Source organism: Equus caballus, chromosome 10 (genome assembly GCF_041296265.1).
Source record: "Equus caballus isolate H_3958 breed thoroughbred chromosome 10, TB-T2T, whole genome shotgun sequence".
Lineage (NCBI taxonomy): Eukaryota > Metazoa > Chordata > Mammalia > Perissodactyla > Equidae > Equus > Equus caballus.
The window spans coordinates 25,196,924-25,222,900 of NC_091693.1; the positions used below are offsets into that span (position 1 = coordinate 25,196,924).

The 25,977-nt window shown below is 53.7% G+C and overlaps 1 protein-coding gene across 9 annotated transcripts; it reads right to left on the minus strand.

The window, feature by feature from the left end:
* Positions 1–8,078: 8,078 nt before the first annotated feature.
* On the minus strand, positions 8,079–25,794 carry LOC100147098 (serine/threonine-protein kinase SBK2). Of its 9 annotated transcripts, none has more exons than XM_070223454.1 (5): positions 25,679–25,794; positions 18,960–19,110; positions 12,654–12,908; positions 10,113–10,315; positions 8,079–9,381 (listed from the first exon to the last, which is right to left on the minus strand). In XM_070223454.1, the coding sequence occupies exons 3-5, from the start codon at positions 12,904–12,906 to the stop codon at positions 8,791–8,793; spliced, it is 1,047 nt and encodes a 348-aa protein (XP_070079555.1). In that variant the 5' UTR covers positions 12,907–12,908; positions 18,960–19,110; positions 25,679–25,794; the 3' UTR covers positions 8,079–8,790. The 9 variants fall into 9 exon arrangements, with proteins under 9 accessions (XP_070079555.1, XP_070079552.1, XP_070079556.1 ...); XM_070223451.1 differs by lacking the exon at positions 25,679–25,794 and adding an exon at positions 20,589–20,729; XM_070223455.1 differs by lacking the exon at positions 25,679–25,794 and adding an exon at positions 20,268–20,316.
* Positions 25,795–25,977: the final 183 nt, after the last annotated feature.

Consider the following 25,977-nt stretch of genomic DNA (forward strand, 5'->3'; position numbering starts at 1 on the left):
TTTGCGTGCATGATGTCATTTTACCTTCGTGAACGCCCGCCGGGGAGGGTACTATTACCACAGCTCAGCAGGGAGGGCGTGAGCTTTGCATTGCAGCCCGCGTGCCGGAGTTTGAGTCCTGTGGGCGTGAACCTGAGCCGCTCAACTTCTTGGTCAGTTTGCCCAGCGATGAAAGGGGGTTATAGTAGTATAGACCTCACGGGGTTGCCATGGTGATTAACTGATTAATTCGAGTGCAGGAGTGCTTAGTCCTGCTTAGGCCTGGCTCTTGATATGTGCTCATCATGTGATAGTTACTGCTCATCCCCCTTTCACAGATCGGGGCCTGGAGACGCATGGAGGTTGGATCACGTCCCAGGCCTGCCTCACGCAGCGCCCTTGCTCCTAAGATATGAGGTGCCCACATCAGACTGTCCTGGGTTTGAGGCCACGTCCTGGCTGTGGGACTCTGGCAGTTTATTTCCTTTCTCTGAGCCTGTTTTCTCGCCTGTGCAATGCGGGTAGCAATAGTACCTGCCTCCTGGGGTTGTCCTGAGGATTGGATGAGTCAGTGCGGGTGAGGACAGAGCCCAGCACGTAGGCTGCGCTCAGTTAACGAGAGTGATTGTGACCACTCCTGACTGTGCTCTTCTGTGCCTGACGCAGTGTGGACTCTTAACACGCTACGTCCCGTCCTTACCACAGCCCTGGAGGGAGGAACTTGATCGCTGTTCAGAAAGGGCACTGAAGCTCAGAGAGGGCAAGCCCTTTCCCTAAGGCTACACAGCAGAGCCCAGACTCAAGATAATGTGATGCAAATTCCTCTGTTTCGACCTTGGCCTGGGGTTCCAGGTCATCACTTCCATGATGGCCCCTCTGAGTGACCTTGGGTGGGCCCCCTTCTCTCTCTGGGCATTGGCTCGTAAACTGGGGGCTGGCTCCCGGACTCTGATTCTGTCTCCTACAGCCTCAGGCAGGAAATTGTCCCCTCCTCCTCTCCCCAGACTAGAGCCTGGCTCAGAGGTCCTGGAAGGTCATAGAGCTGGCGCCCCCACAGTCCTGCAAAGGCCAGCAAGGTCCAGTTACTTGCTATGGGGGCAGGGGTAATGTCTGGGGGTCCTGAAAGTTGGACTGTCTGCCCCTGCCAATAGGCAAAGGAGCACACAGAGAATTCTCTGTCCCCGAGATCTCATTAAGCCCCAAGACTTAAATAACTGCTGACTAGTGACCTGGGGAGGGTGAGGGGAGAGCTTCTGCCTGCAGTCCCCTTGCCGTCTGGGTCACGGAGGGCTCAGAGGATGGCACCCCAACTTGGAAGCAAAAGGTCTTCTTTCCCATTTCCAGGCAGAAGCAGGTGATCCCCAGCTCCAGGTCCCCCCAGAGGGTCCCACTGGGGGTTCAGGCTCCTGGCCCCTCTCTTAGCCAGGGTTGGGGGTGCTATCGAGCACTCTGGCCCAAGGTCCCTCCACCCTCAGCCACCTTCTGCCAGCCCTGCAGAAATGGGTGCTTAATTATCTGGTCACTCTCTCCCTGCTTGGCCAGGCAGCTAAGCCCAGACATCTGGCCCCAGGGCTCGAGGCCAGAATGGGTGGCCAGCCCCACCTACTGCTGGCCCTGAACCCGGACATCTCCCACAGGACGTCTGAGCCTGATCCGGTGTCCGCCAGCTTGCAACAAGCCCAGAACAGTAGCCGCAGAGGCCTAGGAAGCTTGCCTGATGCAGAAAAAACATTTGGCAAAATTCAACACCTATTTACGGTTTGCAGACACACGCACACGCATGCACACACAGACTCTTAGGAGAGTAGGAGCAGAGGGGACTTCCTTAGTCAGCTAAAGGGTGGAAAGGAAGACGCAGATCCGTCATTTCCTGCGGGCGATATGAGTGTCGACATAAAAACCCTGAGGAATCAAGCAAATGTTCAGCATTAATAAGTTTAGCTGGGATGCGAGACCAATACTGTAAAACCCTGATCTCACAGTTTCTTGCACCTCAAAGTGCGACCCGTGGACTGGAAGCGTCGGCCTGGGAGCTGGTTAGCAATGCAGAGCCTCAGGTGCTGCCCCAGACCCACTGGATCAGAAAGTGTGTTTTGACAAGATGGGCCGGGGACCCGTGGGTGGCGCTTCAAGTCTGGGATCGCTGCTCACCTTATTTGCATATCTGTACACTGGCAACGGGCTGAAGCTGAACTATGGCAAACGCTGTGGTGGACAGAGGCCTTGCGAGGCGGGACCCCTTCTGGGTCCCAGGTCAGCTCTGTCCCCACAGCAGTGCGTGGGTCGGGGGCAGCTGCACAGGGTTGGTGCTCTGCGGGGCCATCCTGACCTTCTTCGTGATGGTTGAGTTTGTGTTGTGTAAGTGAAGTCAATGGGACAATGAGGCACGCTCCGGGCCCCCAGGGCCTTGGCCAATGCCAGCTCTGCCTTCCCGGTGTGGGTTCTGGTGGTCAGATTCCTGCAATAAGCTTCTTTTCTGTTTTTGTTTTGTTTTTTAACAAAAAAATGCACATTTACCTTTTGCACTGGACACCCACAAATTTTTTTATTTTATTTTTTTTATTGAGTTAATGATAGGTTACAATCTTATGAAATTTCAGTTGTACATTAATGTTTGTCATTCGTGTTGTAGGTGCACCACTTCACCCTTTGTGCCCACCCCCCACCCCACCTTTCCCCTGGTATCCACTAAACTGTTCTCTTAGTGCACATTTTTAAATTCCTCATGTGAGTGGAGTCATACACAGATTATCCTTCTCTAGCTGGCTTATTTCACTTAACATAATTCCCTCAAGGTCCATCCATGTTATTGCAAATGGAATGATTTTGTTCTGTTTTGCAGCTGAGTAGTATTCCATTGTATATATGTACCACATCTTCTTTATCCATTCATCTGTTGATGGGCACTTAGGTTGCTTCCATGTCTTGGCTATTGTAAATAATGCTGCAGTGAACACTGGGGTACATAAGACTTTTGGGATTGCTGACTTCAAGCTCTTTGGATAGATACCCAGTAGTGGGATGGCTGCATCGTATGGTAGTTCTATTTTTAATTTTTTGAGGAATCTCCATACTGTTTTCCATGGTGGCTGCACCAGTTTGCATTCCCACCAGCAGTGGATGAGGGTTCCTTTTTCTCCACAACCTCTCCAACATTTGTTACTATTAGTTTTAGACATTTTTGTCATTCTAACGGGTGTAAGGTGATATCTTAGTGTAGTTTTGATTTGCATTTCCCTGATGATCAGCGATGGTGAGCATCTTTTCATGTGCCTATTGACCATCCGTATATCTTCTTTGGAGGAATGTCTGTTCATGTCTCCAGCCCATTTTTTAATTGGGTTGTTTGATTTTTTTTGTTGTTGAGTTGTGAGAGTTCTTTATATATTATGGATATTAAGCCTTTGTCAGATATATGACTTGCAAATATTTTTTCCCAGTTAGTGGGTTGTTTTTTTGTTTCAATCCTGTTTTCATTTGCCTTGAAGAAGCTCTTTAGTCTGATGAAGTCCCATTTGTTGATTCTTTCTATTGTTTCACTTCTCTGAGAAGGCATGGTGTCTGAAAAGATCCTTTTAATACTGATGGCAAAGAGTGTACTGCCTACGTTTTCTTCAGAAGCCTTATGGTTTCAGGTCTCACCTTTAGGTCTTTGATCCATTTTGAGTTTATTTTGGTGAATGGTGAAAAAGAATGGTCAATTTTCATTCTTTTACATGTGGCTTTCCAGTTTTACCAGCACCATTTGTTGAAAAGACTTTCTTTTCTCCATTGTATGCCCTCAGCTCCTTTGTCAAAGATAAGCTGTCCATAGATGTGTGGTTTTATTTCTGGGCTTTCAATTCTGTTCCATTGATCTGTGCACCTGTTTTTGTACCAGTACCATGCTGTTTTGATTACTGTAGCTTTGTAGTGTGTTTTGAAGTCAGGGATTGTGATGCCTCCCATTTTGTTCTTTTTTCTCAGGATTGCTTTAGAAATTCGGGGTCTTTTGTTGCCCCATATGAATTTTAGGATTCTTCGTTCTAATTCTGTAAAGAATGTCATTGGGATTCTGATTGGGATGGTGTTGAATCTGTAGATTGCTTTAGGTAGAACGGCCATTTTAACTATGTTTATTCTTCCAATCCATGTACATGGAATGTCTCTCCATCTCCTTATGTCATCATCCAATTCTCTCAGAAAGGCCTTGTAATTTTCATTGTATAGGTCCTTCACTTCCTTAGTTAAATTTACCCCAAGGTATTTTATTCTTTTTGTTGCGATCGTGAATGGTATTGTGGTCTTGAGTTCTTTTTCTGTTAGTTCGTTATTGGAGTATAGAAATGCTACTGATTTATGCAAATTGATTTTGTACCCGGCAACTTTGCTGTAGTTGTTGATTACTTCTAAGAGTTTTCCAATGGATTCTTTGGGGTTTTCTATATATAAGATCATGTCGTCTGCAAACAGCGAGAGTTTCACTTCTTCCCTCCCTATTTGGATTCCTTTTATTCCTTTTTCTTGCCTGATTGCTCTGGCCAGGACCTCCAGGACTATGTTAAATAAGAGTGGTGATAGAGGGCATCCTTGTCTCTTTCCTGTTTTCAGGGGGATGGCGTTCAGTTTTTGCCCATTGAGGGACACCCACAAATTTTGTAACTGGTCCTGATTGGGGTTCCCCAGCACGGGGGAGAAGCCAGAACTTTCTTGGAAATCACAGACCCAGGTATCCTGTAGGGGATGAAGAACAAAGACTTTGGAATTGGACCAGAGCTGGGTTTGAATCCAGACTCTGACACCTTTTGGCTTGAGGATCGTGGAAAGTGGGGCCCCTGTCAGGGCCTTAGTGGTCTGGTCTATGAAATGGAGGGAGGAGGAGCCAGGGGGTCCTGTGTCTGAGGACTTAGTTGATGATGAATAGGTCCTGAATTCAGAGCCTTTAGAAGGACGGCAGGGTTTTTCATCCCTTTTCTTTTAAATGGGACTTCAGAGGCTCAGAGAAGGAAAGGACCTTGATCACGTCACAGCGTGAGAACCTGGGAAACGCCTGGGTTTTTTTTTAAGCAGCCTCATGTAGATAAAATCTACATGCCATAAAATTCACCCTTTTATGTGTACAGTTCCATGGTTTTTGGTATACTCAGAGAATTGTGCGACACTGACTGCAATCTAATTTTAGAACATTTCCACCACCATCACCCCCAAAAGAAGAGCTGTACTGATTCTCAGTAACTCCCTATTTCTCCCCAGCAGCCCCACTCCTGGCAGTCACTAATCTTCCTTCCTTTGTGGATTTGCCTATTCTGGACATGTCATATAAATGGAATCCTGTAATAGGTCATCTTCCATGTCTGGCTTCTTTCCCTTTGCATGATGCTTTTGAGGTTCATCCAAGATGCAGTGTGTGTCAGTGTGTGCTTCCTTTTCATGGCTGAGTAATATTCCATTGAATGGATGGAGCACATTTCCTTTATCCATTTGTCAGCAGATAGACAGCTGGGTGGTTCCTGCTTTTTGGCAATTGTGCCATGAATATTTGTGTGTATGCATGTTTTTATTTCTCCTGGGTATATACCTAGGAGTGGAATTGCTGGGCCACATGGAAACTCTGTCTGTCATTCTGAGGAGCTACCAGACTGTCTTCCACAGTGGCTGCCCCGCTTTACCTTCCGCCAGCGGCTGCAGCTTCCCAGGTCTCCACATCGTCCCAACATGTGGTATGTCTGTAGTCTGATGACAGCCATTGGCTGGGTCCAAAGGGCTTTGCTGCCTCCCTTTTCTGTCTTCATTAGGGGCGATCACCTCACCCACACACAAACATGCTCGCACAACTCTCCCACCTCCGCTCACAGTCTCCCACACACACTTGCACACACTTCTTCAAACTTACACTCCCTTATATTCACACTCCCAATGCACACCTTCACAATCACACACACACACTCAATTCACTCTCACACTCACATTCACACACTCATTCACACTCATACTCCCTTACATTCAACTCTCATGCACACTCCCACACTCAAACTCGCACACACTCACACTCACGCACTCCCTCACATTCACTCACACACACCCACACAGTCAAACTCTCACAGATTCATACACTCACTCCCTCATATTCATACTCATACCCTACTCTCATGCACACAACTCACACTCACACACATGCACACTCATTCTCATACACTCTTATATTCACACTCACACTCATATTCTCACACTCTCACGTCGACACTCACACTGTCACATTCTCACACTCATGCTCATGCACTCACAGTCTCACACTCAATCTCACACACACTCACCCTCACACAGGCTCACTCTTACTCTCTCACACTCACACACTCACTCTCACCTAGTCTCTCACACTCACACACTCACGTGGTCACACACACTCCCACACTCCCTGGCCCCCTCCCAAAGCCCCCTCACCCACTTATGGCAGCAGGACACCTGCAGTGAACAGCGCGCGCCCTGGGCAGGAGCCACCCTGGGTTCAAATTCCTGCTCTGCCCCGACCTGCCGTGAGGGCTCGGAGCCACACCTCTGCTGCCCAGTGAGGAGCGAGTGCTTCGTCAGTGTTAAGTATTCCGGTTAGTGTTAGGTATTACTGAATTAAGTCCGTAATACCTGATTAGTGCTGCCTGCCCCCCAGGCCCTTCCTGGGAATTCTCGGCCTCCTCTGCTACGCTGGGCCCCTCCCTGGGTCGTTATCACCTTGAAGTTAATCCTCAGCTGCTGCCACCAATTAACACCCTCTGCCACCTCCCGCACCCCCTGCTCATCTCCCCTCCCCTCTCCCAGTGCCACCCTCATCCCAGCCACTTCCAGCTTTTTTGGAGACACATTCTTGGCTTAATTGCTCCGGCTGTTTCAGAATCCCAGGTGAGGCGGCAGGAGGTCCCGATCATGCTTCCCCTTCTGCACCGCCCCATCCTATTCCCTCCAATGACCCCTTACTCCAGGCAGCTCTCCTGGATCGCCCAGGACAGGGGACCATGTACCCAGTTCTCTGGGTGGAACCTAGATTCAAGAGGTCCTAGGGGTCATGCCACACATGCTGCCCCCCCCCCAGGCAACACCTCGGTGGCCACAGCAGGGGCCCTGGGGGGCTGTGGGGGCCAGGGAGGAGTGACACATGATCCGGCTCTGAGTTGTGGCCTTGCTCCGGGCTGGCTGCCAAGGAGGGCACAGAGAGGAAGAGAGAGTGTTTGCAAACAGGCGGCTGCCAAGAAGGGGCCGGGGTGTGAGGGGGGAGGTGTGAGGGAGAGAGGGGCCACTGGGATGGCAGCGGCGCCTGCACCACTGCCCCCCCCAGCTGCACACACGGGCACCCAAGGCCTTGTAGACACACAAACACGGATCCGGTGTCCACACGGTGAGAGGCACTCAAACTGCCGCTCCCCCCCCCCCACTCTCTCTCTCTCTCACACACACACACACACACACACACGCTCACAGTTATATAAGCACACATGGCCTTGGACACTCAGACACACAACACACACAATCATGTCAGCCACATGGGAGAGATGCATTCAGACCCTCACTGTCCCCCCCACATACACACCTGCCCTGCTACACACAGGGGCACAGATGCTCACGGACACACAAACACACAGAAGTACACGCTCTGATCCAGCTCCACTTCCTGCCCGTGAACATCTGGACACGGTCAAGCTCTGGTGGTTAATCCTCCTCACACACACATGTACGTGCAGAAATAGGCACTAACAACCCTGACACAAGCAGCTACACTCACTCCCAGGCACAACCACAAACTCACACCCAGAGCCAGCGCCTCGTGTCATCGCACATGGGGACCGTTTTTCTGCCATCCTTTCTGTCTCTCTCTTTCTCTCTGTGTGTCTCTCTCTGTCTCTCCCTCCCTCCATCTCTCTCTCTGTCTCTCCCTCCCTCCATCTCTCTCTCTGTCTCTCCCTCCCTCCATCTCTCTCTCTGTCTCTCCCTCCCTCCCTCTCTCTGTCTCTCCCTCCCTCTTGCTCACTCTCCTGCTCCATCCCTCCTCCACAGCACACTCTCCCGTGCACACACAGGAACACACCATCCTTCTCTTTCCCAGCTGACAGACCAGCAGCATCACGGGGACCTCAGTGCCAGACGGACTTTATTTGCAGAGAACGGCCGGGCTGAGAGAAGAGAAAGCACATTATCAAGAGGGCGGTGGCCCAGCATGTGGGAGGAAGAGAAAGGGTAGAGGGGGCGAGTGGCACCCAGCAAGAGAGAAGAGGAGGAGGGATGCGGAGGGAGGCGGCGCAAAACCAGCTGGGCTGGGCTACTGAACAAGCATTTACTGACCACCCACTCAGGGCCGGGGTGGCTCAGCCACGGAGGGAGGACTCGTCAGAGAAGAGGACAGGCCGGGACGCTGCCCCCACAAGCTCACATTCCTGCAGGACCCGCAAAATGACCCCGCTGAATAAACTGCGCAGCGGGCAGAGAGGGAGTGACCCCGAGGAAGGGAGAGGAGAGCCCAGGTGGTTGGGGTGCCAGGGGGGCGGCTGAGGAGTAGGGTCCACAGGAGGTGAGGGAAGGAGCCAAGAGACTGCAGGCAGGGGCCCTGGGGAGGAGGGGACAGTGGGGTAGCCACCCAGTTCCCAGTGGCCTCACAGCCCAAGGGAGGGAGACAGTCCACTGACTGGGAGACACCCAAGACGAAAAGGGGGAAATAATGAAACAGAGATGAAAATAGGCAGAAAGAGGCCAAAAGCCACCATGTGAGCACCGAGGAGGCCTCAGGATGTGGCCCCGGCTCCCCTTGCGAGTCTCCTGGGCGAGTGGGCCTGGGCCGGCCCGGCCTCCTCACTCTCTGTCCTCTTCGTCCCCGGTGTACACCTCCTCTGCCTCCCCCTCACGCTGCCGCCAGGGCCGCCCCAGGTAGCCCCGCACGGAGCTCACAGGGCTCCTCTTTCGGGGCTGAGGGTCCAGCAGCCCCCAGAGCAGAGTGTCGGCCACGGGCGTCAGGCCGCGCCAGGGCTGTGGCCTGTCCTCAGGCTGGCCCGAGGCCTGCCAGATGACGAAGTCCTCATAGAAGGGGTCGGCCTCGGCCAGGGGCTGGTCCCAGGGAAAGTAGCCGGTGAGAAGGCAGAAGAGCAGGACGCCCAGAGCCCAGGCGTCCAGGGCGGGCTGGATGGGCAGGCCCTCGGGGAGGGGCGGGGGGCCGCAGAGCTCCGGGGCCGTGTAGGGGATGGGTGGCCCGGCTAGGCGGAGCAGAGTCCCACGGGGCCGCGTGTGGCCGAAGTCGGTCAGCTTGACCTGCTGGCAGGCCAGGTCGCACACCAGCACGTTCTCCGGCTTGAGGTCCCGGTACACCAGGCCGTGTGAGTGAATGTGCTCCAGGGCCGAGGCCAGCTGGGCTGCGCAGCGCTGGGCTGCTGCCTGCGGGAGGCCCACCTGTGGGGGAGAGGCGTCAGGGCCTGCGAGCCCCCGACCCCAGCCAGCCAGCAGGGGCCTGGGGCCATACAGCTTCTCCTCAGCCCCAGGGAGCAGTCCCAGGAGAGTGAAGGACCTCAAATAGGTGGCCCCACGGAGGCCCAATGAGGACCAGTGTGACCCCATGAGGCCCAGTGAAGCCCAGTGAGCCAGGGTGAGGCCTAGTGTGACCCAGTGAGGTCTGTGTGCCCTAGTGAGGACCCCATGAGACCCAGTGAGCCCCAATGAGGTCTAGTGTGACCTGTGAGGCCCGGTGAGGCCGTAGGACCCCCTGAGGCCCAATGTGCCAGGGAGAGGCCTACTGTGACCTTGTGAGGCTGCAAGCCCCAGTAAGGCCTAGTGTGGCCCCATGAAGCCTAATGAGGCCTAGTGTGACCTTACGGGGCCCAGTGAACCAGAGTGAGGCCTAATATGACCTTATGGGGCCTGTGAGCCCCACGGGATCTAGTGTCACCCCATGAGGGCTGATGAATCTTGTAGGGTGTAGTGCTGGTCCTGTGGTGTCAGTGGACCCCAGAGAGGACTAACAATTCTGTGAGACCTACCTGCCCAGTGAGGGGCTCTGGGGGGCTATGTGAGGCCTGGTGAGGCCCAACGCAGTGGGTGTGGTTCCTGAGGCCCAGGTCGCTCATGGGCGTCTCTGTGAGACCCCATGAGGCTCTCAGAGGCCTGCTCACGACCCGCCTACTCACCTTGGGCTGGATGAAGGCGATGAGGTCCCCATGCAGGACAGGCTCCGTCAAGAAGCTGTAGGAGTTGGCTGACTCGATGCCAATGCCGTAGGCCGCTACGATGGCCGGATGCGTGCCCAGCGAGAGGCCCACACAGAACTCATAGAGGAAGGCGCGGAGGGAAGTGGAGGCCTTCGGGAGCTGCTTCAGGGCCATGGGCGTGCCTGGGGGCAGCAGGGGCAGGTGTGGGAGGGGTGCCAGGGCCACGGGTCGCCCTTGTGGCCCCTCAACCTGGACTCTCCCATAAGCCCCCTCCTCCTCCTCCCACCCCTGCATCTCTACCAAGGCCACCCTGAAAACAGCATGGCGACCAAAACACCACTGGTCCCAATAATAATTAGTAATAATAATAACTGCATTTAGTGAGTTTCTACCCTGCTCCCTTACGTCTGCCGTCTTAGAGCGAATGGAAGGATACTGCGAAAACTGAACTCAGAACCTCCAATGGCCCAGTTTGGTCCATTGTTCCTGCAAACCCATGCCAAAAAGCCATGTTTCAGGCAATTGAGGAAAAGACAGCCTGCACTAGGTATGAGGCCCAATTAAGGAATTATTACCAGTTTTGTCATGTGTGGAAAGGAAGCCCCCCAAAGGCAGGAACTCTGGTTTCTTCAATTTCTTTAGTCACCAGTGGCCAGGGCCCAAGCTCGCCCATCAGGAGGTCGTGTGTGACAGAGAGAGGTCACCTCCTTCCCTGAAATGCTGACCTTTCCCCTTTCACCCCAGCAGGACGCAGCATGGCTTCTTTTAAGCGTCTACAATGCCCCGGATCCCGGCCATCAGGGCACAGGCCGCCTCTGTCTTGATGCTCTCTGTCCTCTGCGCTCCCCACCATTCCGTGAGCCCCTCACGGGCGGCTGCATCTTCAGGCCCCAGCAGCACCCAGCGCAGGGCCGGGCGTTCGGGAGGCCTCCAGACGTATCAAGCGAAGCACGAGTGGACGCGGCCCCCGTACGACGCCTCCGCCCCCCGGCCTCACTCTGCCTCCGAGTTATGTGATGACCTGGGTCTGGATCTCTCTCTGTTTGCATCTCTCGACTATTCTGGGCTGAATTGTGTCCCCTCAAATTCATATGCTGAAGTCCTCACCCCCAGTGTCACAGAATAAGACTGTATTTGGAGATAGGTTTTTTTTTTGGGGGGGGGGGGTTTGGTGAGGAAGATTGTCCCTGAGCTAACATCTGTGGCAACCCTCCTCTATTTTGTATGTGGGACGCTGCCATAGCATGGCTTGGCGAGGGGTGTGTAGGTCCGTACCCAAGATCTGAACCTGCGAACCCTGGACCACCGAAGCAGAATGTGCGAACTTAACTGCTGCACCACTGGGCTGGCCCCAGAGATAGGGTTTTGAAAGAGGTAAAACGAGGTCACTGGGGTGGACCTTTGTCCATATGACTGGTGTCCTTATGAAAAGAGGAAATCTGGACACAGACATGCACATGGGGAAGACCTTGTAAGGACACAGGGAGAAGGTGGTCACCTACAAGCCACGGAGAGAGGCCTCAGGAGAAACCAACCCTGCTGACGCCTCGGTCTCGGACGTGCAGCCTCCAGGACTGTGAGAGAACCCACTCCTGTTGTTTAAGCTGCCCCGCCTGTGGGCTCCGTCATGGCGGCCGTAGCAAATTAACACACCCTTTCTCCCGATGCACACCGGGAGCTCCTGCTTGCAGGCAGGGCTGACAGATTCATCTCTGGGTCCCCAGCATGACCCAGGCCAGGTCTGAGTGCCCTGGTGGCTGCGGAAGGTGTGTCCTGAACTGATGCTGACTCTGAGTTCCACCAGTAGTGTCCCTGCTTCGTGGGAAGGACGGAGGGTGTGTGCAGGCTTGACAGAAAGGCACGAGACTGGGGCTTGGGGAACATGTCCTGCACACCCGCTGTGCACCGGCCTTGCAGACAGCATGGCCCTGAATCAGCCCCATGGTGACCACTAAGCCGCCACATGTGAGGGCCATGAGGGGGGACTCTGTCTTGTTCCCCATTGTCCCCAGCCAACAGAGCCTTTGACATATGCTCAGAGAATCACAGTTCTTTCAGAGAAAGGATCGTCACCCACATTTTCAAAGTGGGAAGCTGAGGCTCAGAGAGGTGAGGGGAGTTCCCAAGAACACACAGCCAGAAGGGGCAGAGGCACGACTTGATTCAGGTTTGCAGCAGACCCCCCAGCCTTGATGAGTTTCCTCCTGGGCCCAGGCCACCGCCCTCTGCACTTTCCACCTCTGTTCCCAGGCTCTGGTACCTTTCTTTTTTTTTTTTTGAGGAAGATTAGCCCTAAGCTAACTACTGCCAATCCTCCTTTTTTTGCCGAGGAAGACTGGCCCTGAGCTAACATCCGTGACCATCTTCCTCTACTTTATCTGTGGGATGCCTGCCACAGCATGGTGTGCCAAGCAGTGCCACGTCCGCACCTGGGATCTGAACCGGTGAACCCCGGGCCACCAAGAAGCGGAACATGCGAACTTAACCCCTGCGCCACTCAGCCTGCCCCGACCCTGGTACCTTTCTGACGGTGGTTGACCAACAGGACCCGGCCAAAGCGGCCCTGGCCTAGGGGTCGCACTTGCTGGTAGAGCTCATCCACTTCGGCTCGCACCAGGGTCTGGGTGCTAAGTGCCATCATGTCCTCCAGCGCCAGGGCTGCCTCCTGGCCCTGCCGGAGCTCCTCTGCTGTGAGGCCCCCCAGGTCCTCCTCAGTTCCATTCTCTGCAGCCCCCGCCGCCACCTGTTCCTCATCTGACTGTTTGCCGGGCATCTCTGCAAGGACAGAGGAGAGAAGGTGACCCAGGGCCCAGGGACCGCAAGACCAGGGCCCATGGGAGGAGGGGCTGGGGGCCCGGGCTCCTGGGTCTGAGAGAGGAGGGGCTGGGGGCTCAGTGGCACTTGCCATTGTGACTCAGTTTCCCTCTTCATTAGAGGCATCTGAGGAGTGGAGAGACTAGTCAGTTGCTGGTTGGGGTGAGGTCAAGCCTGAAGTCACAGATGTCCCTTGCCCCCGCCCCCACATCCCTGGGCCAACTGATGGCCCAAGGGTGAAAGATGAACCAGATAACTTGAGACACCCCCCACCTTGTTTCCAAAGCAAACAGACTTGGGCCCTGGGGGTGGGTGAGTAGCTTCTGTCTCCAAAGAGCAAACAGGTGCTCTCTGCCCCCAGAGGCCAGAGAGGGCGGTTGGCCACACTAGCCTGAGGCAACGCCTGGGCCTGGATGGGGGCAAGCACTTGGGAGCGGTCACCAAGCCCTTGAGAGGCCTATGGTCCAACTCTTACAACCCCCGCACCTCCTCCCTCAGAACCAGGGGTCTGGGCCCCCAGGCCCTCCTCCCTCAGACCCAGGGGTCCAGGTCCCCAGCCCCTCCTCCCTCAGACCCAGGAATCCAGGCCCCCAGCCCCTCCTCCCTCACACTCAGGAGTTCGGTCCCCCAGCCCACCACTCTCCTGGAACCTTATACAACTCACACATCTAGTGACCCCCAGAATATGTGTCCCTAACACTCAACCACTCTACAGCCTCAAGGTCCAGCTCCTGCTCCCCTTAGGGACCCAGGTCTCTGACCACCTGCCTGGATTCACTCTCAGGTGCTGCCCACCTCAGGCCGTTTAACCTTTGTCTCCTCCTGACCTGGGTTTCGACCTCCAGACCTCACCTTCTTCAAGGCTTGCCTGACCCTTCGCTGCCTGCTGTGGTCAGTGCCCGGCACTTAGAGCCCATGCCAGCAGAGGCCTGCCCAGGAGCAAGACCCCGCCCCCACCTAGGGGTCCCAAGCCCCGCCCTTGGCCCCGCCCCTTCTACCCCACTCGGGGCAGAGCGACATCGTGCGTTGACTCCTAGAACTGGCTGTGGCCAGACAAATGTCCCAGTCCCAGGAGCTGGGTTCCTCCTCCCTCAGACCCAGGAGTCCAGGCCCCCAGCCCCTCCTCCCTCAGACCCAGGAGTCCAGGCCCCCAGCCCCTCCTCCCTCAGACCCAGGAGTCCAGGCCCCCAGCCCCTCCTCCCTCAGACCCAGGAGTCCAGGCCCCCAGCCCCTCCTCCCTCAGACCCAGGAGTCGAGGCCCCCTGTACAGGATGAAATCATTTTCTAGCTGGCCCTTGCCTTGACCCCACCAAACTGCCCAATCAATGCTCCATTGACAGGTCAGACGCAAGTGTTCCATAAGGGATGTCCAGGGGACAAGACACTGGGGTCCTGTTTGGGGAAAGGATGAGACAACGAGATTCCAGAACGATGCAGTGAGAGATGATCTCAGACTTGGGGCGGAGGGGAAGCAGGTGGTGGAGCAACTGGGAAGAGGGGCTTGAGGGGAGAGGGAGAAGGGAGGGCGGCCCATGTTCTGGGTTTGTAGACTTCAATGGAGGGGGGCTGCTGGGCAAGGACTCCCAGCTCTGAGGGAGGAGGGCCTGGGGGCCTGGACCCCTGGGTCTGAGGGAGGAGGCTAGGGGTATAGAGGGCCTGCACTCACCCCTCATGTTTACAGGGAGATGACTGATGTGAACTCATTTGGTTCTTTTTAAATAAGCTTTTTATTTCAGAATAGGTTTAGGTTTATAAAACCACGGCAGAGACCATGCTGAGAGCTCTGGGTCTCCTCACCCAGCTCCTCGCAGGTGACTATCTCATGCAGCCAGTGGGACATTTGTCCAAACTAAGAAATTCACCATCAAATGCTGGGCTCTTCTGGTTTCACCCGTGCTTCCAGCCACAGCCTTTTTCTGTCCCAGCGTCCAACCCAGAGACCAGGTGGCACTTAATGAACTCGCTTTTTTACCTCGAGAAAGCAGGTAGGGCAGATCCCTGTGGAGGAAGCACAGTTCCCCATTTCTGACCCTGTGCCAGGTGATGGGAACATGGTGTGGGACCCACGCAGCCCCTGTCCCACAGGCAGGAAGCACCACAAGTCAGGGGCACCCGTGCTGTGACGGCGGTGGCACAGGGCGATATGAGATGCATCCAAATCAGCCGAGGCCCCCAGCACAGATGGGTCTGAGGGGCACAGGGAGCTGGGACAATCACACGCCGTGTGCTCTGTGCTCTCAGCAAGTGGGTAGGTACAGGGTGCCTGCCATGTGGGAGCAGAACCTAAAAGCATGTGGAAATGAGAAAGACCATGTCCAGTCTGGACAGCCTGAGAGCGGAGATGGAAAAAAGATGGAGACACGGATCACTCAGATACGCATTCCTGACACGGCGGGAGAGGGGGTGGGGGCGGGGCCAATTTCTGGAGGCACGGAGCCGTGAGGAAGGTGTGCTCAGGGGACGACACAGGATGTGCAAACATCTGCAAGTGGGAGAGTGCACATGCGTGTATGTGCATGTATGCGTGTGTGCATGTGTATGTGTGTGCACGTGCATGTGTGTGCATGTATGTGTGTGCACATGTGCGTGTGTGTGTGTGTGTGCATGTGTGTGTAAATTTAGGTCCAGAAAGGATGAGTGACTCCCCAGTCATCCAGAGCCCAGGGAAACGGGAGAGGCAGAGGGCAAGGTTTCCATAGTGTTGGATCCTGAAAGCCCAAATTTGGTGCTACGGACAGCGGGAGTCGTCCAAGGTCTTGGAAGAGAGGGGTGACTCTATCAGAACTCCATGATGAGCACTCAACATGTTCCCGCAGTGCGGAAATGCATCTGTAGGGGGAACAGCGCCTTCACTCAAGAAGACACATTCTGGGCAGAAGGAAGAGGAAAGGTTCTTGAGGGAGGAGGGGACTAAGACCCCTGGGTTTGACTGGGGAGGGGCAGGGGGTCTGGGACTCCGGGGTCCTCAGTCAAGAGGGGAATTGTGTATCCCAGTCCAGCCTTCAGTAGGGAGAGATGCAATGTGTTCCATTTCTGTCCTCTTGGGAGCAGCTGTCTTCCTATCCAGGTGGCCATGGGGCTGGGGGAGGGGACTTTGGCCGAGGCTCTGGCCACCTGTCTCAGCCACCTGGTCAGGGAGCTCCCCCATCTGTCCCCATCATCCTGCCACCTTTGTCGTCGTCCTCCTCCTCCTCCTCTGTCCACTCCTCCAGGCTTGCTGCCCCCTCCTCTTCCTCCTCCCCATTCTCACTGGACATACTCCCCAAGCCCCCAGGTCCCTCTCTGTTCCTCTCCAACCCCCAATCATCCCCCAAGAAGTCCAGGACAGCCAGTGGGGGGCTCCTAGTCTCAGGATCCAGGTCCAGAAGCCCCTGAAGCAATGCCAGAGCTGGGGATGCAAACTGGTCCCAAGGGGGTGGTGGTTGAGCTGGCTGGGGCCTGCTGGTCATCCAGCCAGCAAAGGCCTCGAACTCGGGGTCAGGGGCCAGTGCCACTTCCCAAGGGAAGCAGGCAGTGGCAGCACAGAAGAGAAGCACTCCCAGGCCCCAGGAGTCCACTGCTGGTCGCAGGGGCAGGGTGTCTGGTGGCAGCAGGAGGCAGAGCTCAGGTGGAGCAGAGGGCAGAGGCCCTGGGGGGGCAGGGGTTGGACTGCCCTCAGGCCGAGTCAGACCCAGGTCACCGAGGGCCACACGGCTGCAGACAGGGTCAAAGACCAGCACGTTGTCTGGCTTGACGTCTGCGTGGACCAGCCCCCGGCCGTGGAGGAAGTCCAGGGCTCCGGCCAGCTGGGCCACCACCCGCTTCACCAGCAGCTCTGGGAGGCCCTGGGGTCAAGGAGAGAGGGTGAAGGTCAGGGTGCCCTGGTTCCTTCTCAATTTTGCTTCTTGGCGTTCAAGAACCCAGAAGCCCAGAACAGTGGCTACCTCTAGTGGCCCCATGACATCCCCCCAACACCTCCAGATCATCCTCAACCACAACCTGCACCCACATCTGTACTCCCATAGATCAACCCCCGGCTATCTTCCTCACTGGAACCCCAAACCTAACCAGAAGCTCTTGCAGCTTCCGTCAAACTTTCCCCTAACCCTAATAAATCATGCCCACTCCTTATATTTCTTATCTCCTCTAAACTGACCACCCAGATGGCCAGTGAGAACCCAAATCCCGTACTTAATTCCAATCTTAGCCCATACTAATTTAGATCCCGTCTCTAGCTCAGACCTTGTTCTAAAGTCCTACTGTTTACTTCATCAATCGATTGATAAATCTATTCATCCATCAAACCAGCCATCCATCCAACAGTCTATACAGCAGTGTTTCCACTTGACATCCATTCCACCAGCCAGTCAGCAATCCAATAATTTATTCAGTTATTTAATATCCAACATCCATCCATTCATCCCTCCTTGCTTCCTTCCATCCCTCCATCCACCCATCCATCCATCCAACCACCTTCCCTCCACTCATGCATGTATCCATCCATCCAACCATTCACCTGTCCATCCCTCCATCCACCCATCCGTCCATCCAACCACCTTTCCTCCACTCATCCGTCCATCCACCCATCCATCCATCCAACCACCTTTCCTCCACTCATTCATCCATCCACCCATCCATCCATCCAACCACCTTTCCTCCACTCATCCATCCATCCATCCATCCATCCCTCTTTCTCCCACCCTCCCTTTCTTCTGTTTATCCTCAATCCTGTCTCAAATCCAAAGTCTATTCCTAAAGATGGCCCCACCCTAATCTTCAAACTCAAGAACCCCCAGAATCTCATGGATTCACTCCCGACGTAGTTTCCTTTCTGGAGGGGACCTCATTACAGCCCATCTCCAGCCCAATCTATATACATATCCGCAACCATCTCTGCAAACCCATCCACGCTCTTCTCCACACACGTTACCAATCTATGATCGACCCTAAGCTCAACCCACTCAACTCCACCCATGCTCACACTCCCAATCCTAATGCTAATGAAAATCTCAGCTCTGTCTCCATCCGGACCCCAATCCCATCCCCACTCCCTTCATCAGACCTCACCCATCCTCAACCCCAACCCCAGCTCCCCACCCCTGCAAGCTTGTGTTTGGATGGTTGGATGGATTAGGGTTAGAGTTAGGCATGGAACTGCATTGAGAATTAGAAATCAGGAGGGCGTTTTGGGGCTTCGGGTGGAGCTGGGTTGAAGACTGATTTGAGGGTCAGTGTTGGAGATAGAAATGGGGTGAGGGACAGAGTTGGACATGGGATAAGCAGTCCCAACCTTTGTCGCCCCCAGCCTCACCCGTTCCTGCAGCATCCCGCTGAGATCCCCAAAGGGTGCAAACTCCTGAGCAAAGACAAAGTGTCGGGGGGTCTGCAGGGGTCCCGCCAGGGTCTGGAGCAGGCCTGGGTGTGCCGAGACGCAGCGGCCCACACAGAACTCTCTTAGGAAGGTAGTTCTCAGGACCGAGTCCCGAGGCAGGAGCTTCAGAGCCACAGCTGGACCTACCAGGGAGATGGGAACAGAAGGGAACTCAAGGTGCTCTGATCTTACTGTGGGGCCTTAGGCAAGCCGCTTAACCTCTCTGAGCCTCAGACATCTCATGTGTAAAATAAGAGGGGCAGGGCATAGTGTCTGACCTCTCTGTGCTTCCAGTTTCTCCTTGTGTGAAGTGGGGGTTGGAGGCCACCTTCCCTGAGGACACTTCCTGCTCTGCTGTGTGGCCTTGCACAGCTGCCTTACCCTCTCTGGGCCTCAGTTTCCTCTCACATAAAGTCGGGGATGTGGTGACCTGGATTCCAATCCAAGCTGTGCTCCTGCCTTGCTGTGTGACCTCAGACAAGTCTCTTACTCTCTCTGGGTGAGCTCTGTTTCTTGAAAGATCACAGCGCTCTTAACTTTCTGAGAGCCCCCAACAAGAAGGGTCCCCAACAGCTCCACCTGGGGATGCTCCTTGTCTTGGTGGCTTCTGAGACCCTATTATGAGGAAGTCCTGGAGTCTGCCCTTTAGTGGCTGAACTCACCCCCTTGGCGAGGCCGGGCAAGGAGCACGCGGCCATAGGAGCCAGAGCCGAGCTCTCGGATGAGGCGATACTGGAGACGCAGATTTCTCACTGGGGTCACCCTGGTGGCCGTCAGCTCCACGAGCCGTTGGAGGGCTGTGGCTGTGTCCTCCTGCAGGAGAGGGACAGAGGTGGGGAGGGGGTGAGTCTGGGGCCCACTGAGAGCAGCACAGGAGATTAGAGGCCCAGCCCAGGGCTGAGATGGGGGACCAGGGGACGGGGTCACTGTCCCCAGAGAGGAGGATGAGTCACAATGACTCACCCAGCCTCGGGCCACCTGTTTTTATGTCCTGGCGGGGTTTGGGGTGATTGTCTCAGAGAGCCCGCCCACCACCATCTGTGGGAGCCACCAGAAGCCCCCAGCTCCAACTGGGGCCACATCCTCAGCCCACGCAATTCCCCACTCCGCCCGTCCCGCTCTGGGTCCTGCTCTCTCCCTGTGCTTCCCATTCTTTGTGTCTGAGTCCGTTTCTCTGGGGACCTCGGTCTTGCTGTGTCTCCTCGGGTTTGCGTTATTCTGGGTCTTTGATGCTTCTCTGTTTCCTGTCTCTTCCATTTTTCTCTCTGTGTCTGCTCCCTGCCCCTCTCCATCTCTATCTCTGACTCCATTTTTCTGCATTTCTGCCTCTCTCTGTCTCTTTCTCCCCTGGCTCCCATCTCTCACCTCTGGGTCCCCATCCTCGTGGTTCTCGGGGTCCCTGAGCTCCATCTCAGGATCACCTGGTGTCGGCTGGCCCTTGGGCAAGCACCCTTTGTCTGGGCTCCCCAAAAAGCAACAAGCTCACCCGAGCCCCACTGCACCCCACGGGGCCTCGCTCAGCAGAGCTAAGGTCTAGGAGCTCGTCTGAAAGGGTCTGCCTCGGTCTCCCTATGTGTCTGTCAGAGTTGAAAGATTTCCCTGACTTTGTGTGCCCAACTCCTCCCCTCTCTCTTTCCCTCTCTGGGTCTCTTCGTCCCTCTCTGTATTACCCTGTTGAATTCGTTTGCTCCCTCTCACCCCTTCTTCTCCTCTGTACCCTCCCTCAGTCTCTTCTGTGTGATTATCTTTCTTTCGGTCTCTCTCCACTGCCCTCCGTCTCTGTCTTGTTCTTGTTCTAGCTCTCGGGTCCCCAGGCTGGGTCTTCCTGTCCTGTCTCTGTTGGTCCCTGGCTTCTCTCTCTCGTCCCCACGCTGTTCCCACTGTTGTTGCCCGTCTGTCATTCAGGATATCCCGCACTCTGCTCCCCCTCCCCCCTTTCTCTGTTTCTCCCTTTCCCCCCTCTGCCTCACTCTGGTCTGCTCTTCCCAGTGTCTCTCCGTCTCTCTCCTCCTGTCTTTGTTCCTGACTTTCTCTCAGAGCCTTTTGTCCCTCCCTTTCTCTGGGCCCGGGACAGGGGTGTGTGTGACAGCTCAGAGACATCCTGTCCCCCCCATACCCCTCCCTCACCCCCTCTGACCCGCTGCCCCCCTCCCTCCCCCTTCCAAACTTAGACCAGCTTGGACTCTGGGCTCTGGTCCCAGGACAGAGGGGACAAAACATATTGTGAACCCCCCAGGGCTGGGCCTGAGCGCAGTGGGAACTGGGGGGACAGGTCCCTTCACATACCTTACCTGGGATGGCAGACCCACAGCTCTGCTCATTCCACCTTCCTCCTTGGGCTGGGAGTCCTGGCCTCCAGGAACAAGGAGACCATTCCCAAAGTCCTGCTCCTTAATACTGAGAGTCCAGACCCCAGCCCCTCCTCCCTCAGACCCAGGAGTCCAGGCCCCCAGCCCCTCCTCCTTCAGACCCAGGAGTCCAGGCCCTCAGCCCCTTCTCCCTCAGACCCAGGGGTCCAGGCCCCAGCCCCTCCTCCCTCAGACCCAGGATCTCTAATGGCCGAGCGATGTCCTGGGGAAAAAAGCTTCTTTCATGTATTCGGCACTGCTCTGAGCTGACTCTGTGCAGAAGGGTGGGGGGGCTTTCCACTGGATCCTCCTCGCCACCTCAAAAGGGTGAGGATTTATCCCCAGTTTACAGAGCAGGAAACTGAGGTTCCCAGAGACCGATCTCCTTACATAAGGTTGGAGTGGGAGGAGGTGTTGGCAGGCTCTGGGCCAGCTCTGAGTGACTCACAGCCCTGCCGCCTGCCCCACCACTACTACAACCTGCTATTAATAAAAACACAGCAACGACAGTCTCGGAGACTCTGGAAGGATCCCGGGAAACTGGCTACGATGTTGCCCCTGGAAACCCCGGCAGGGCCGGGGCGGGGTGGGGGGGGTGGTCAGAGGGAGAACTTCCTTTGCTCTTTGACTTTTTGAGGTTTGATTGTGAAAAGTTGCAAACATGCAGAAAAGTTGAAAGGATGCCGTGGGGAGCACCCTTCAACCCATTGACCAGACTTCAAAAACGCTGACTTTTTGCCATATTCACTTTAGCTTTGTTTGCTTTGGGGGAAATGAAGTATTTAAAGTAAATTACAGACTGTGGAAACCCTTTTGCGTGAAATGATATGCTACTTGGTGTTTGCTTTCAAATACTCCAGCCAAAGAAAACGAAAGTTGGCGGGGTGGGGGGTGGGGGGGCGTTGTTAATTGAGAACAAGGGGGTTTCTTTTACTCTTTATTTTTGGTCGTGCTGGCAATTTTCCCTCATAAAAAGCTAAAAATGATAAAATAAGGTACTGACACCATGATAACTTGTGCCCCAATGCTTGGGTTTATGTCTCTATAAAAGGAAAATTTCCAGCTCAACCGTGTTATTAATCACATCTATCGGCATTAACGATAATTCCTTAAAATGGGCAATTTCCTTAGAATCAGCTAATACCCAAACCGCATTCAATTTTTCCCAATTTTTCCAAATAAGTCCTCTGCTGCTGCTTTACTTGAGTCCGTAATCAATGTCAGCCCACAGCTTTGGGGGAACTTTTTATCGCTGTGTCTTTTGTATTATTTCAATTTGTCCCACAGCACGTGTTACCTCCTCAAAAAAAAAAAAAAAAAAAAGATGAAATAACGCAATGATGACTATTTATTCAATGCTTATTCGGTGCCAGGCCCTGGACCTTTTGAAAAAAAAAAAATTCATTCAAGACTTTGTGGAGTCTTGCCTGAAGCCCTGGGCCAGTGAAGGATGGTTTCCAATTTGCTGATGGAAAAACTGAGGCACAGAGATGTGGAGGCACGGACCAGCAGCCAGCGAGAGGCAGAGCCAGGATTCCCGAGCATCTGGGGACTCCAGGCTGCTCTCTGTCCCCTGCCCAGGCAGCTTGCGTGAAGCAGATCCCCCGGTGGCCGGCTGGAGCTGAGTTCCTCCCCTGGGGCCATGGCGTGTGCAGGGGGCCTTCGGGGACTGCAGAGCAGCTGCTGCGCTGGAGCCCAAAGGTCAGGCTGCAAAGCCAGCCACCTGGGTCCCCCGCGTGGAGGGTGAGGGGCACGCTGCAGGCCTTCCGCCCTCCCCAGCACCCCTCCCTCCCCCCAGAGGCTCACTGATGATCCGGGGAGCTTTGCACCTCCCCATTTAGCAACGCTGCCCGGCGGGGTCACCCGGAGTGACCTGCGGAGGCAGGTGTGGGTGGGGGAGGCTCCAGCCCTGGCCCTGGGGCGCACACACCCCTCATGAGAACTGCCCTCTGGGCCTCCTGCCTGTCCCCTCCTGTGTCCTTCCTGCCAGCCCCCAAGAGCTCCTCTCATGAGCCTCTCCTGGCTCTGTGCATGCTCTCCAACAAGTGTCCAACTGCCTCTGTGCCTCAGTTTCCTCCTAAGAAATGAGAGTAATTGCAGGTCCTGCTCAGAGTGTCATTGTTAAAGAAACATTGAACACCTATAATATATTATATATTTGTAATATATAATATATTGCATATATTATAATAATGAATGTAATATACATTACCTTATACATAATTATGCTATGTATTATGTATACTATATACTATCACATATTCCATATTATATTGTATATAGTAGAGTATACATCATAAATTATTTATATATTTTACATTTTTTCCAATATTTAATGAGTAAAACGTATACTGAAAGATCACATAAAAGTTAACTTATGCCTCAAAGATTGTGCAGCTGACAGCTTAACCCACCCGCCCTCCCACCCCGTCCTTGGGCAAAGAAAGAGATCAAAAGAAAAAGAAAGGAAAAGGAAACGATCACATTAAATTGATTTGTTTTGTCTGGAAAGATAAGATGGTAAACTAGTAAATTAAAATCTTGGCTCTGAATTGCTATCATGGTGCAGTCGACAGTACAGTGCTGAAGGCTGGGCTACCTTCATTCCTGTTTTCACAACAGTAATGCTATTTTTCTTTCTATTGCACCACGGAGCCCCTTTGTCCATATGTACATTGAATAAATACTGCTAAATAAAATAATGGATGAAAGCAGTAAACGAAGCACTCAGAATAAAATCATGGCTTGTCGATATGATTATTATCAACAAGCACTCTCATGGCGGTGTCTGCAGGCCAGCCGGTGCTCTGGGGTCTTTACACACCTGTACAGGAAGCTCATTTAATCCTCACAATCTACCTGTGATATGGGGACTATTATTTTCGAAGGCACAGACAGGTCACACGTGTCAACCATCATTGTCTCTGACCAGGTCACTCAGCAGCACAAACCCCTACTCTGGTTCCCTGGCCGATGGAATAATTCAGGGACGGACCCTCCAAAAATATCCTAAATAGTATAATGAGCACCTATGTGTCCATCACTGTTCAGTTGAACAGAACTTTTCAAATATAATTGGAACCCTCTGTGTACTCACCTCAGGCCAAATCCTTTCCTTTTCTCCCAGAGGTAACCACCATCGCCAACCACATGTTTGTTAGTCTTCATTTAAAAATAAACAACTTTTGCTACATACGTATGAATCTCTAACTGCTATAGAGTATCACCTTGCATGTTTTTAAATGTTGTATAAATAGCATCACCTCGGTGACCTTCTGCGGCTGGCTTTTGTCCTCACCAGCTCAACCCTGTGTTTGTGAGTTTCATCTGTGTTGTTACATCGAGCTCAGTTCTTTCCTTTGCAGAGATGTTGAATATTCTAGTGTATGGACATACTGTATTTTATGGGTACGTCCTTCTGAAGGTGGCTTTTTATGTTTCTGCAATATTGTGCTCTTTCAAGCAGGGGTGCAAACAATATTCTCATACGTGTCGCCTTGTGCTAAGTGAAAACGCTTTCTCCAGGGCTTTGGCCTCCAGGTGGAATTCCTGGGTGGGAAGAGAGAATATGCAGCTTTCTCAGAGCGTACCGCATGGCTCTCGAAGGCAGCTGTACCTGGCATCGGTGCTTAATTTTTAGTTTTTGTGTTCATAGGTCGCTTTGGGAATCTGAAAAAGCCATGGAGACTTGCACTGTCGGATACAGAAGCCACTAGCCAGGTGTGGCTCTCAAGCACCTGAAATGTGGCAGGTCTGAATTGAGAGGTACTGTGAGTGTAAAGTAGACTCCGGATGTCAAAGACTTAGCACGAAAAGGAGAACGCAAACTATCTCATTGACGATTTTTGTATTAATTACATGGTGATATCATAATGTTCTGGATACACAGTCAATCTCATCATTCACGAATTCCATATTTGTGAATTTCCCTACCCGATAAAATTTGTTTGTAACCCTCAAGTCAACAGTCACGGTGCTTTCACCGGCGTGCACAGGGCCGTGAAAAATGTGAGTCCCTGATGCGCACATTCCCAGCTGAGGTTCAACGAGGAGGCACTCTGCCTTCTCGTTGTCAGTGCTCATCCTGTAAACATGTCCTTTTTGGCAATCTAGTTAGTGCCGTGGTTGTTGCAGTATTGTGCTTTTTGTTGGTGATTTGGGGCTTCAAAATGGCCCCCAAGCGCAGTGCGTAAGTACCGTCCAGTGTGCCAATCGCAACAGGGCTGCGATGTGCCTCACAGGAAAAATAGGTGTTAGACAAGCTTCCTTTGGGCTTGAGGTATGGCCCTGTTGACCGTGAGCTCAAGGTTAGTGAATCAACAATATGTATTAAATAAGTTGTGTTTAAACAAACACACACACAACAAGGTTACTCATTGATCAATTGACATACATGTTGTGACCAGGCTGGCGGGATCCTGAACTCACACTTCCTTTAGAGGCGATGGTTCAGTGCCAGTGACTCAGTGTTCTCAAGACTTTAGAGACCGTAGCCACCGTGAATAAGGAGAATCGACTGTATTGAGTGTCGGGGATGACAAGAATACACTGTATCGAGTGAAATAAGACATACTATCAAAGTTATTTTCACCTTGTTTCTTTTTTACTTTTGTAAAAATGGAAACACACAATTTGGCAGACAGCATTCGGGATTACAGACCCTGCTGGATCCCTCTTGTTGTCTAGACATCACGGACTAAGAACCATTGCATTCTCCACGTCCATGCGGCTGCAGGTGGAAGTCCTGGTCCCACCCTCTCCCGTGTGTCTCATCCCCCCAGCCTCTTCCCTACCTCCAGTCCTTTCCCCCTGGAGTGTCCCAACCTCGACCCGGAAAGGCATCTTTCTAACACTCAGAGACAACATTTGTCCCTCGCCTTCTCAATAGCCTCCCGTGGCTCCCCATTGCCCTTAGGAGAACGTCCAAGCTCCCCAGCCTGGCCTCTGAGCCCTTCTGGAGCTGGCACCTGATCTGTCTTATCTGCCGCCCCACCCCATCTCACCCGACACCCCAGTCACACGGAAGGACTCACAGTTCCCTGGGGCACTGGATTCTCTCTCCCTCTCCTCAGGAAATGTGTGTGGAACGAGACTGACGGATGGCCGAGTGAAGCGCGTCCGTAATAGCTTCCTAAATCCCGCGTGATTAACGATAATTATAGCTAGTATTTACTGAACTCTGTGTGTTACTAGCCCCTGCGCTAATCCTCGCAGCAGCCAGGGGAGGTAGGTCCTATTATTAGCTCCGTTTATAGTTGAGGGAAGGGAGACTGGCTGAGATGGAATCTCTTGCCCGGTGTCCCGCTGAGGCTGAACAGCAGAGTTGGGACCC